The following is a 13,752-nucleotide window of genomic DNA, read 5'->3' as shown; positions in this document are numbered from 1 at the left end:
AACAGCTATCTCCATGAAGCAGAGTATAGGGTAAAGACCTATATGCAGGCATGGAGTATAAAAATACTTCTTGTGAAAGAATAAATCCAACTGTCTTTGCAACTATGTAAATGCTGTCAAAGAAAATGGTAAACTGCTACTTGAACTCATCACAGTTTCTCCACCACCTTTCTCAGTAACTTTTTCTCCTGGATTCCCCAGTCAATGACAAAGGTTCAACTCTTATGAGCTAATTCCTGATCTGTGACTATAATCCCTGCATAAATATATTAAAGTTGCCTGTTCCAACACATGCTAGAGATGATAGCTCTCTTGCTGTGATATGGAGCCAGAGCTGTGAGTTTTTCAACATTCGAGGAAAAGCAAGCACAATATAAATGCAACTCAGTTTTTCCAAACGCAGCTCTTGGGGTGGTTGTGCCTCACAAGGACCATTACTGAGACTCTGGAGACAGGGTTTGGTTACTCGATTGGATCCTGTGTGTGACCCTTCTGAAGCAATGACCCCTTCACAGTGCAGTGGAGTACCTCTACCTAGGCAGAAGAATCTGGTCCCTAACATGGTATGCCTCTAAGTTAAAGACAACTGATTCCCTCAAAATGTTTTCCTGGTGAATTATTTCTTTTCCAGCAATAAATACTACTTCAATGGAGAACTTTAATTATGCAAAAAGCAAATCAACTGTACCAGTATAAAACCTGGAGGTTTTTTTCTGTGTCCCTTGAACATCTTTCCCAGTTAATGTTTGGAGTCCAGACTGAAGAAAGCAGATGAGTCTTGTCAAAGAAATCTCCTTACCCTGCCCTGACCATGAACTCTAGAAAAGAGCTGTTCAGACAGAAGATTATTAGTAGAATAACTTTTAAAGACAGAGTAGTGGGTCAAACTTATTTCCTTTTATACATAAATCCTAGGTCACATCTATCCCTAATTAATTCTGTGTTTAAGTCTGGCTATACTCTGAGAACTCTTTACACCATCATATCTAATCAAATGGCAGAACTATAAATAAAGCCACCAAGAGCCATGTGAAAGCAAGAGTAATGAAAACAGCAACCCTGATATTCCTGCCTGGAAGAGCTTTTGGATATTTTAAAATGCTCTGTAAACAGGAAATCCATTTGCACGCACCTGTGTTAAGATAACTTGTCAATCTGACAAGTTCTGTTCTGAAACCAGAGAAGTCATCACAAATAGATGTATTCCCAAGACATTGATTCTTTTCCCAAAGACAGAAAATCCACTATTAACACACCACCACTACCACCACCACTCCCCCAGACTTTTAGTAGTGTTTCACACTGATACTTTCCAAGCACCACATAAAATCAAAGGTACCTAGTTAAGCCAAGCTTGAAAGACAGGAACTGTTTTGAGCACCCACCCTATCTTATCTAACCATGAAACTTCTGTACTTCACAGATCACAGAATTAAAGCAGAAAGACAACTGCCTCCTCTGGCCTTAGCACTGACCTGGCTCAACCTGAAGCAGAGCCAAGCTTCCATCACACAGAGAACTTCTGCTAGGACAGCCAGACATCTAGAGCTTCCGAGAATTAAAACATCTCATTTCTAAGATTCCTGGTAAAGTGAACCTTTTGAGGTGATTAAACACCAGAAACTGAATTTTTGCAATATGAAAAATGGCTGTATGGGTAAATGAAGTAAACTATATGTGTCTGTCTTTGAGCATCAAGTATGTCTATAAATATTGAGTAATTTCAAAGCAATTCTCAAGGAAACTTTGAGGATATAAACCACAACAGTTCATTGAACAAATACTATAGTTTCATCTTTTAGCCTTTTGAATGTCTTAATTCTATGGCACTGCAGTTAAATATTTGTAGACTTCAGTCTGAAAATCTAAACAAATTGTCCAATTTCAGTAAATTCAAGCAAGCTGAGACAGACCTGAGGACACACAGAGGCCACACACACGGAGGTCTAAGTAACTCTACTGAGGTTTGTACAAAAGTAAACAGCAATTCAACTTCAGCATTGCACAGCATTTTTATGCTGTACTCACAGTAAATTATACCAAATAACAGACATGCGTAGCACCTAACACCGCCAGAGAAACCAATACAGATATAAACAAACATCACTTTGCAATATTGGACCCCTTTTGGAAGTTATATGGAAATCACTTCTAAAAACTGCTTATCAAAATAAAGAAAAGCTGGCAGAACATTCTAAAGCCTAATGAAAATGGTAAAATATGCCACAGTTGCTAACAAAATAATTTGTACTTTGACACTATGCCAGTTGTAGAAATCCCATCATCTCTGACTTCCTGGGATTGTTTTTTTTTCTTTGTCTTTTCTTGGCAATTTGAAGAAAAGTTAATTTTAATACTTTAACTACTGGTAAAGTACAAAGGAAAAGACAATGTAAAAATGAAAGGATCTAAATATGAACCTGTAAAATTCTCACTAGATTCTGATTGATTTGCTGAGAAAGCAATCACTTCTGGTATGTTTTGGTAAAAGCCATTCACAAGCACAGGGAGCAGATGTTTCCAGGGGACAAAAGCCACTGCACACCAGCCATGTTTATGCATGAAGTGCAGGCAGATGCCACTGAAGAGCCAAGCTTTGTTGTGAAGAAGAAGAAATTAATTGGGTGCCTCAATTCCCTTTTTCCCTTCTCTTTGTGTGTCAGAATGGTTGTTAGGAAGCAAGCTGGGACTAGCAAGTAATATGAGGTGCTTGTTTTCATCTCTTCTATCTCTGTTCTATTTTAAGACTTGTCAAAGTGGTTATTACTTAAGTTAATTTATATGCCATCTAGAGTATGGAGAGTATGGGTAATAAAAGTTATACAATCAGAGATCTAATTCCTTTGTCACACAGTTTACATTAAAATGCTGCTCCTTCTCTTCTTGGAAACAAAGTCAACCTTGGACTGGCCAATAGCCCTGGGGAGCAGAAACACTGCCTGACTGATGCCTGTGGGTCCAAGGCCAGTGCCTGTCCCTGTTTATCACCTGTCCACTCGTGTCCTGCAATGCTGCTGTCACCTGGTTCTCAGCCAGCTGAACCCAACCTCCCTTCTTGATATCTGAAAAGTACTGGAGAAGGGAGTTGCTTTGAAGAGTGTGCCCCAGGTGTGCTCAGACTCTTTCCTATCCATATGCAAAGCTCCCGATGTAGAGTCTATGTACCAAGAGGGCTCTGCAAAGCTGGGTGAAAGTTTTCAGCTGAAGGTTTTTAAAGGAAAAAAAAGATTCAGCAACACTGAAATGTTTCGTGAACTGATACCCGCTCTGTTTTTATTTAAAACTGTCATTCATATTTATTCATATTTTAGGAAATACCCAAGCTAAATTTTGTCCTTTCAAGATTGAATCATAAACTTTTAGACTGGAAATAATTTTTCTTCTACCTTAATAGCTTGAATTTTTTTTTAATTTATATGAATATTTTTCCGTAACTTTACTGAGTTCTGCATATTTCATTACTTATGATACAGAATTTGGAGTATCTAAGGGCCATTAGCTGTATTGCAGACTTACAGATGTATACAGTGTTTTTAATAAATACAGTAACACTATCAGCTGCAGTAAAAGCAGCAAGCTTTATTATTATTATTATTATTATTATTATTATTATTATTATTATTATTATTACCATCATCATCATTATTATTTTCCGTGAAAACCTCTCATAAACAACAGGTTTTTATCTTAGGTTAGGTTTATTGCTTTTTATTTGGATTCTGTTGCTAATAGTTCCATTCCTAGCCAAAAAAAATTTACTGAAAAACTCAAAGCTTTTCTTCCCATTCACATGTAAAAGTCTTAATAAGATTAAAATAATGTCTGTAAATCTAATACTTTTTTGGATTCACTAAATGAACATTTTTTAAACTCAGCCTACCAATATCTTATCATCAAAAGTATGATTTTTAAAAATGTTCTGTAAATGAAACAAAAACAACCCCCACAAAAAACCACAACTCCCTCCCAAAAAACATACTAACAACAATAACAACAACAAAAACCACCAAAAAAAACAACCCAAAAGCAAAAAACTTTCAAAATTTTTTACAAAGTCAGTTTTCTTTTCTAAAATTTACCAAACTACATAATTTCTTGGCCCTACTGGATTTACAGATATGATAACTGTATCTGAAATACTGTGTTGAACAGGCTATCTAAATGAAAAAAAAAAAGAATCAAGGTTTCTGTTAGATAAGAAAAGGACTGCTTCTGAAAGGTTAAAAAAATCAGGTCTATCAAAATGCAGCTCAGTCATCTGACTCTAAACAAAGAGGGCTTTATTCTTCCATGAGAAAGGAGTGAATTCCTGTGCCACAGAGGAAGAGCATTATTCCTCTGAATGACTACAGGTACTTTAAAATTCTACAAGTTCCAGAACACAGTCTGTGGTTCTGATCAGGCAAGAAGCATACGAAGAGTAATAAAATACAAGTTTTAGACTGACATTCTCTTAAAGAGAGGCACTTACACAGAAATTTTTAATGTGAAGAGAGTAGAATTTTCTTCCCTCTTGGTAGTCCTTTGGCACCACTCTATTTCCTTTTTCTGTCATAATTTTGGTATTATTTCAACTCTGTGTTTATACTTCCACAAAGTTCACTTGCTTGTGAACATAGTGTGAATCAGATAAGAAAGCAAATAAAAATCTTCTTTAAACAGAGCTCAGATAAATATAGTCAGAAATCTAAGTAGGCCTTTTTCTAAGACCTTTCATAAGAAAATACAATGTAAACATAGCTGTGAAGCTACACTTATTAAATATATTTGGCATATTTCGAAATTATACAAGACATGCATGACATAGTTTAGGCATAATAAAGATTATACTTTTTGAAAGCTATAAATTTTCCTAAACCCCATGCTACTTACATACTGGAAATAGCCCTAAGAACAGTTTTTGCTGCAGTTATATATGTATTTAAAAATCTACGGAGAAGTTACAAATACAAAAGCAGAGCAATATTTTTGAGTACAAGTCAGGCAACTGCATAATAGGAGAAAAAGTCACAATTTGCATTTCAGGAAAGAGGAAAAGAACCACATGTAGCACTAATTCAACAGAGCAGTAGGACTTTGAAAATACTAGCCCTTATTAGGAAATCTTTTGGAAGATGAGTAACTGGAACTGAACTGTGTTTCTATTAAGGGTAGCGAATTCCTCAGCAACAGTAAATAAAAGAGAACATGCTTACATTCACTCAAGAGCTTCAAAGAACTGAGTATCATTACTAGAAAAAAAGAGTTCCTCTTAGGAAAATAATCAGGTATTTTTCTTTTGTTTTCCAACATTCTTCATCTGTTTGCTCATTACCCTCCCCTTCTTCCCCACCCCTTGCTGCAGAAATATTTGGGTGCAGGAGCAGCTCAGAGTTTTTCTGGGACCAGGGTTGCTCTTTCCTGTTGGGTGTCAGGTGCAGAGCCCAGATCCTGTCACCATCCCTAAAGCACCATGGCCATCCCTGCTGCCACACTGAAGACTTTTTTAGATTGGCTGAAAGATAAATCCTTCTAAATGTCAATCTCCTTACAATCTTCTTTTTGTGCAACAGAGCCTTCACAGATCATCACAGCTATGCAGAGCAGGCTCTAAGGGGCTGCTCTGGCAAAAAAACCATCCCAGATAGGGAAGACTGTCACAGAGATAATACTGAACAGACAAGCAAGGCTAATGAGGGAGCTGCAGGACAGACCACCACACTGCTGGAATTTACTTTTCAAGTACACACAGTCTAAAGTTAGGAAAAAGATTTTGAAACCCTACAGACTTAAGATAATGAAACAGAGATAGCTGTAGGTAAGGAAGCTCATGGGTAAATATGAAGCATTCTTGCAGAGATCAATGCCCAACACAAGCAGGTACTTGGAAATTCTCCTCTAAATAAACAGAGAACAATATGGGATTTACAGTAGAGCAGGTTAAATCTGTGAGGTAAACCTATAGCTGTAATTCCAAGCTAATTTTCTGAATTTGCCATTAGAAAATCTGGTATCTTGTAGCATTCCCCTTGGATGAAGAGATGGCAATACAAAAAAGTAATATCAGAAAAGAAATCCTGTGAAAACAGCAAAAGGGCATTATGCTAGATATAAGAAACAAACAAGAAAAAAAGGCTCTTTACCTATTGTGCTAGATGCTCTGAGAGGTTTAAGATACTTCTCTCTGTGTTCTGACTGTTAGAAACTTTATTATAATTTTGATACAAATATAAAAGTTATTTGTAACCAATTTATACCTATTTGTTATTATAGCAGTTTCTGATATGCTGTCCTTCAGATTCAAGAACTCTTCTGCATTTTTCATCTGAAAATTTTCATTACTCATTCCGAAAGGAATGAACTTGCAATCTGAATTGTCACAGTTTTTCACTCAGCTTATGCTGTGAACATTCTGTGATTCAGTGAGTGCTACTCAGAAAAACTACTCTATCCTCAGGTTCATCTGTCACTGAATCCCAGGATATTCACAGAATAAGCAGAGTTGGAAGGGACCCACAAGGATCATCCAGTCTAATTAAAATGGATGATTTATTGAATTCTAGATAAAGTAAGTATTTTAAACTTTTGTCTAGCACTTATTTCTTATCAAATAAGCACAATTTCTTTCACTACAGTGACAAAAAAAAAAGTCACGTTATGAGGTAAAAGAATCATGGTTAAAAAATGCATCATTGTCATTCAATCAATCAGTCAATCAATTTGAAATGTCAGAGTGGGAAAAAAAGCCTGACCACTGCATGAAAAGGTTGCCACAACCCTTGTAAGAAAGAAACAGATTTATGCAAAGAAGCAATGATGTTCTCAAGACAACAAACAAACCATCCTTATCCCAAAGGCCTTTGCCCTCCAGAATATTTTATTTCTTATTTACTGTCTGCTTTTTCTGTCCACACCATCTAGGCTGGTAGGAAATCTCTCATTCTACCATAAAATTACTACATGGACGGACAGAAAAATAGCTCTACAAGCATTTCCAAACCAAAAAAACCTGAGAAAATTAAGAAGAGATTAACAGATTGGGGGATGGGGGGAATGTGTGGTTTTGGTTTTTGATTGTTTCTTTTGTTGGTTTGTTTATTTGGCTTTGAGTTTTTTTGGTGTTTTTTTGGTTTTGTTTTGTTTTAAATGGCAGTGTCTACTCTGAAATTAGGTACTCTGAGTCTGGAAGGCTCAATTTAAGCATTGCTTTGCTTAAATTTCCATGTTCCCCAAGCAAGGTTATTTTTGCCCAACATAGGGGTGCTGCTTAACAGTCACTAAGTGCCTCCAGTAAACCATCATAATCTCCATCAACAGAGTCATGGATGAGGTTTTATTTTCTAAATCTTTACTTATCCAACTTAACTTATGCAACCATGAGAGAAAGCCACCTTGAGACCAGTCTTGGAAGGTGAAACGTGGGGCAGTCAACTGGATGAGGAAGAGCTCTTTAAGCTGCAGTGAGCTCACAAAAAGGGCACAAATATACTGTGGGATGCACAACTATCAGAACTTTACTGCTCAGTGACAGTTTCCTCACTTAGATGATACAATCTTATCTGAAATTGGGAATTTGGAGCTTAATTCAAAAGAACACAGAGAAAGCCACTTCTTTATAGGGCAAATTACAGAAAATCACAGAAAATATACTTTAGCAGGAAATTCTAGTTTTTACATAGGGAAATATGTTTTAAGATAGTGTTTTTGCTCAGGTTGCAAGTTACTTCCTGAGGGAAGCAGACAAACACTTCAAGATTCCCTCCAAGTATCCACTTCAGAGACACACATAAATGGAAAGAATTTTTCTTCATTCTGTTTTCACCTTGTGACACCACTTGGTTTCAGCTCTGCTTCATGGTATGTAATCTGTCTTTGAAACATTAATGCCTATGGCTTCATTTCAGGTTGTTGATGTTGAACTTCACCAACAGAAGATGGAAAGCAAATAGCTTTGGTTCTTACACAGAAAAATCTCATTGTGGTTCACACCATAAACATGGCAAGGTATGTTCATTTAGAAAATTGACCTGGCATCAGTGTAATACCAAACTAGAAATGCTGCCCCTTCTTCTAAGCTCCTTAGCTCTCCTCCTCTGCATCTCTTCCACTCTCATCTGTGCCAAAACAGCTGTAAGTCACTGCTGGCACTTAAAGAGAAGAAAAGTGTGTTTCTACAAAGAAGAAAGATGATCTTTCAGAAAGATGATCTTTCTGAAGCACTGTCTGGTGACCAGGGGGTAGAAAGCAAAAAGGACGAATTCTTTTGCTTTCTTAAGGCACATGTCTGTCTCAGGAGAACTGAGAGGGATCCAGGGATGGGAATACATCTTTTTATCTGAGATTAAGATTTTCCTTCTCTCCAGAACTCATTTTATTGATGATACCCACCCCCCTTGCCTCTATCTACTTCGAAATGCATTATTATGTCTCTATAAATGGTAAAAATTCTGTGATAAAATTCTTCCCTCCTATTACAGAAGTTTTCATCTCATTCAAAACAAACCTAGAACCCCAAATTAAAATGTGGTATGATCAATACTGGCCCTCAGTCATTCATTGATATGGAAACTACAAGGTAAGATTTCCTGTAGAAGCAAATAGTGTTGTAACACAAAATCAAAACAACTGTTGATGATTTCTTATTCTAATCTCATTTCCTATCATTTTCCTGTGATTTAAAGTTTAGTTTGCTGTATTGAGAAAACTGACAGTTATATATTTATTCTGTATATATGTATATATTTTTTTACCAAAATAAGGCAAACAAAGAAAGCTAGAAAAGTTGGATTACAGCTAAAATGGTCATGTATGCCTGGAGCTATTTTCAGTTTTCTGTGGTCATTTTGGGAGTTTTGCTTCTTTTTTCTTCCCTTTTCCTTTTCTTCTTTGTAACTGTGAGAACATAAGAAGAGCTGGATTTTTATTAGGAAGATTGTCAGAAGATTAGAAGCTTTTTCTGGTGCACTGTCTAATCGATCCAATTTGTGAGCACAATGAACAAATACATAGTAAGTAGGGATTTCACAGAACAGTTACTACAGGTATTATGAAATCTTAAAGATAAAAGGAAGGTGCAGCAAAAATACATAATTTCATCGCAGATTTACATAAAAATAGAAACCATCTATAAGGCACATATTCTGAATAAATATTTTCCAACAGCACCGAACAGGATGTGTAAAATAATGATTACTGGTCCTTCTAACTTTCAACATGCAAGGATCTGCTCCATATGTGCAAAGAATTCCAGGTGTGTATGTGTAGACACAAACATGTATGCACAGGCTCATGCACACACACTCCTTTTTCAGCTGAATAGAAAATAAAATCTTATAAATAATAGCTACCTTGCAGCAGTTCCATTTTTATATAGCATCAAGCCCATGCAGTATGGTGTCGCTGTAGGACACGAAAGAATGCACGCACACACCGCTCTCCAGGTGAGAAAGAAAAGAGGGCGTTTATTCTCTGACTCTATAATTTATAGTTTTACAAAGGTGACAGTGGATTGGAGGGTGACAGTGCCACCTCTCCACAGACACTGGCTTAACCAACAGTCTATCAACAGTGTCCGTTTCCACAAGAATGTAAACTATAAGTTGTTTACAGAAAAGTGTGTGGGAAAGTTCGTTACAAAAATGTCAATATCAGAAGGCCTTTCTAGAAATCTCAAAAACCCAGGGTGACAGTATCGTAAAAGGAAGAATTATCTACAAGAAGTCAAATGCAGCCATTTTTGACCATTTCTTCAAGTGAAAAATGTGAGATGGTAATAAACCTTACTGGCTTTGAAGACAGCAGTGAACTAGAATTTCAGATCTACTCAATCCATAAGAATATAGAACCTATGCTTTTCAAAAAAATCTGCCTTTTTATTTCTGATCTTCTATTTTGAGTTTTCAGAAACAAATAACTATCTTGGTCATGCTTCCCTTACTTATAATAACGCAAGTCATAGAAATAAAACCTGAACAACCTATGGAGGCTACACATTTACTTCTATATTTTTCTACTTCCTTTAAAATACATATACTGCATCAACAGCACACCTTCAGCTCCTGAAGATCTGTCCCAGAAGTTTCTACTTGGTACCACTTTTGGAGGCCCATAAATTTTTACATCAGTTCCAAAACTTCAGACCTTGACTATTAGAAACAATTTTCACATAATAAATTTTAAAGAAGTACCCATTATATATTATTATATTGGCATAACAGAAATTTTCTGTAATTCTCAATAGTGGAGACATTAGTAAGTTGCACAACACATTAAAATGCAATAGACATTTTTCTGTTTCTCCTCTCATCTTGTATAATATAGGAAGGAAGGGAAATGGGTACCTGATCAAGGACATGAGTACTTAGTTTCCAACAATGTCACCTGGAAAATCTATCAAGTCTGATTTGTGTATTTTTCTAAAAAATGCATTAATTTAATTCACTGATTTTTCACAAAACTCAAAATTAGTGACTGACAAAAAATGACACATTTTTATTTGCTCTGATTATGCCACAGATAATACTCTTAGCCCAAGTCAAAATGAGACAAGGTAAAGATGATTCCAAACTGTTTTACAACCATGAATAATACATAATCATGTTTTACATATTTGATTTGCTCTTTGAGTTTCAGGAAAACTGTAGAAGTTCCATTCCTTGCAAAATTCCTATAGTTTTGAAATTTACACCAAGCAAAACTTGGAGAGCTGTACTACCTTTCTATGAGGATTAGAAAAATATGACTTTAAATAGAAGATACTGAGAACTGCTTGGAAGTCACAGCTCAGATTTTAAGTGGATTAAAATGTCAGTGTGGAAATCCTTTCTACATGCCAGCACCACTTTTTATTACTTACAGAGCACGCCATTGATTCTGATACATCTGAAATAGCATCTGACTGTGTACAACTATCTATATTCTAGTCTCATACTTAGTCACAGTGCATTCTTGAACAACACAATATTAATTACAGTTCTGGGCTTCAAATTCACCAGTTTCATTTATCATTTGGTTCAACTGCGTGATTATATACTGGGTTAAAATTCATGAGGAGTGTAGGAAAGTATAACCATCTTGTTATAGCTGACCAAGCTTTAATTGTGAAAATATCAATTCTACTGCTCATCTGACAATCAAAGAAAACCAGGGGAAAGGGGGGAAATATTTGATGATGTAAATAAACAATATTGTTACTTACCTTAGTTTAGATACCCAGACTATGTGACAGGAATGCTGAAATATGAATGCATTGCATGCTAGGCTGAAGCTTTTCATCTTTGTTTTCCTTCTCTTAGTAAGAAAGGACCCTTAGGGTCAGGTCCTGCTTCCAATGAAGACAAAAGCAGAAGTCTTCACTGGGGTTCAGGAGCAGGACAGGGACTTTAAAACATTGTTCTTCCCTTTTTTATCTTTCTGTATATGGGCTTTTGTTCCTGGAGGCTATGCTGATACGAAGCTTTTAAGATTACTGGAGTCACAATAAAGAGTTGGAAGGCTTATGCTCCTAATGATGCATCATGTTGTCATCTAATTTATCTGAAATCGCTGACCCCAACTTGCCAGTATTAAAAAAACATAAAGTATTGGATTAACTCTCAACTTAAAAAACAAAAGTAATTTTTAAAAACGTACTTTATGCCACTACAGGTACAACCTCTGATCCAAGTTGCATAACTGCCATTCATTTGCTCAGATTTCAGCTCCCACATTCACACTCAACTCTTATGCTAAAAGAAATTTCCTACACATAAAAAGCTGGTCTTAGCAAACCATTAGCCGCTGCTGATACAGACATGTGTCTTTTTGCATTTCCTGGCCTACCTATGAACAAGGCTTCTAAGAGACAACAGTTTCACTGATCACGAGAGAAAGTAACAACAGCACATATTCTAAAAGATATTGCATATTGTTTCTTGCAGATGTTTAATAATCAAAGAAAATTAATATCTCAGGGATTTATTTACAGCTGGAAAATCTCTCCCGAGCAGTCTATATGCATATACATGTAACACAGATGCCACAGATGAAATTACGGCAAACCACGTTTGGTGAGAGTCCTGTTTCCCAAGAGTGTGTGTCTCACTCACCTGTCTGACTAAGCTGAGATGTGCTTCTGCTCCTTCGAGACACTATGGCAACCACTTTGGCACTAAAGCTGGAACGCCTTTTCTTCCCACCTGTTCCAACCATGCCGACAGCCGTGTCCGACTGGCTCCCGTCGATGTGCTCCACCTTGTACATCTCTCCGCTCACGCTTGTGCTCTTTGTGATTCTCCCTGAAGTCCCCATCCGTCTGCCTTGCATTTTAGGAGTAAATGTACTACAGTTACAAAGTAAAAACAAACATGTTAATTTGTCTGTGTAACAGCATTTCCAAAAGCCTTATTTTTTTTTTTTTTTAATCAGCGAATTAATTTTAAGTCTTGATGCGTTTCCATTTATTTGGTTCACAATTAAAAGCTTAATTTGATGCTCCTCGGAGTACGTATTTCCAATACTATTGTTTGTCCTCCACTTTGAGGGGAACAAATAAAATGAACACTTCCCCATGTTTTTCAGAGCAACAGAGAGACACTTGAAAGTTATGTGAAGCTTTCTTATCTATATCCCCACAATACAGAAACAAATAAACCAGCAATTTTACAACCACAGAAAATTAGTTTAACGGTAGTTAAACAGTAATTTAACACATGCATCTTATCAGTGCTGTCCACCAAAGCCTTAAGACGTAAGAGAAATAAAGATATCATCTAAATTTTTATAATTTTTACAGAGATCATGTAATATGTAGTATTTTTTAGGTCTTCAGTCTCTCACTTCATTAAAGGAAAGTTCAATAATCACAGTATGAAGGCAAAATAATTTTCCCTAATAACTCACTAGAATTTTCATTGATTGACAGAAAAATTAATCACTCTGGCAGTTCTTTTCGAGTTCCTTTAGCTATTGAATTGCATTTGAATGTTTCTATACAAATCCTTTTTCTGCTCCACCGTATAGAGGCAGGATAAAGTGTTCACAAACACGGTTTAGAGAACAGTCTCAAATACACACAGGACATACTAATACCCAGTGCTAAGTCTGCTGTGGCCAAGCAATGCCCTAGCTCTAAAGGCAATATAAAGTTAATTGTCACTCTGTAGAGATGCAGAAATTTAAGTTGCAGCTGGACTCACCTCAGATGCAGTTGTTAAACCGGCCAAGGATGTAGGAAATTCCTTGACCTTGTACTGCTGATTAATAGACCTAATAGTAACATGCTATTTTAGATTTTTTTTTTCCAGTTTTTCAGCATTTTGAAGTCAACTTTATTTGTTAACCAACAGTCCTGCTGTCTCTCCCAGCAAGTTCCCTCCCCAGCAGATGCAATGGGCTGCTCCTGTCCCCCATTCCCATCCACCCCTCACTACCTCTCCCCCAGTCAAAATTAGAAAGAGCGGGGTTAGAGGCTTTTTTGTGTCATGGCAAGTTCCAGACAGATAGGAAATCAGGCCAGGGAAAAATAAAGGAGCCAATGGGAGAAAATATGATACCCTGTAACTTCTATGATCTGGGCCCTGCTGGAGGTTGAATCCCTCCTGTCCCATGCCAGATCCAGGAAAGTATAAAAATTTGTATCCCTAAAGTATAATTAAAACAGTGTAGCCCGGTTTTACTGGCAGTTTCCATGAGTTACTAGTGTGTGACCATAGGTGAGAGCACACAAAACCAGACAGCATTCTTTGAAAATGAAGTTGGAAAAGTTAAGTCTTTGACTAGGCAACACTTAATAGA

General features: G+C 36.6%; 1 protein-coding gene across 9 annotated transcripts in view; it reads right to left on the bottom strand.

Moving 5' to 3' along the window:
• The window catches only part of RIMS1 (regulating synaptic membrane exocytosis 1), a gene marked incomplete at both ends in the record, with an annotated part of 301,933 nt that overhangs the window by 26,371 nt on the left and 261,810 nt on the right, over nt 1-13,752 (bottom strand). For 4 of the 9 annotated variants that reach the window (XM_084203370.1, XM_084203371.1, XM_084203369.1 and 1 more), the window contains one exon: nt 12,066-12,298. The exons of the other annotated variants lie outside the window; for them this stretch is intronic. In XM_084203370.1, coding sequence (XP_084059496.1) covers nt 12,066-12,298 — 233 coding nt within the window. The remainder of the gene's footprint in view (nt 1-12,065; nt 12,299-13,752) is intronic. 9 annotated transcript variants of the gene reach the window in all.

Source organism: Fringilla coelebs (genome assembly GCF_963513975.1).
Source record: "Fringilla coelebs genome assembly, chromosome: 3".
Lineage (NCBI taxonomy): Eukaryota > Metazoa > Chordata > Aves > Passeriformes > Fringillidae > Fringilla > Fringilla coelebs.
The sequence above is the reverse complement of the archived record's forward strand: the minus strand, read 5'-3'. Positions and strand labels throughout refer to the sequence as shown.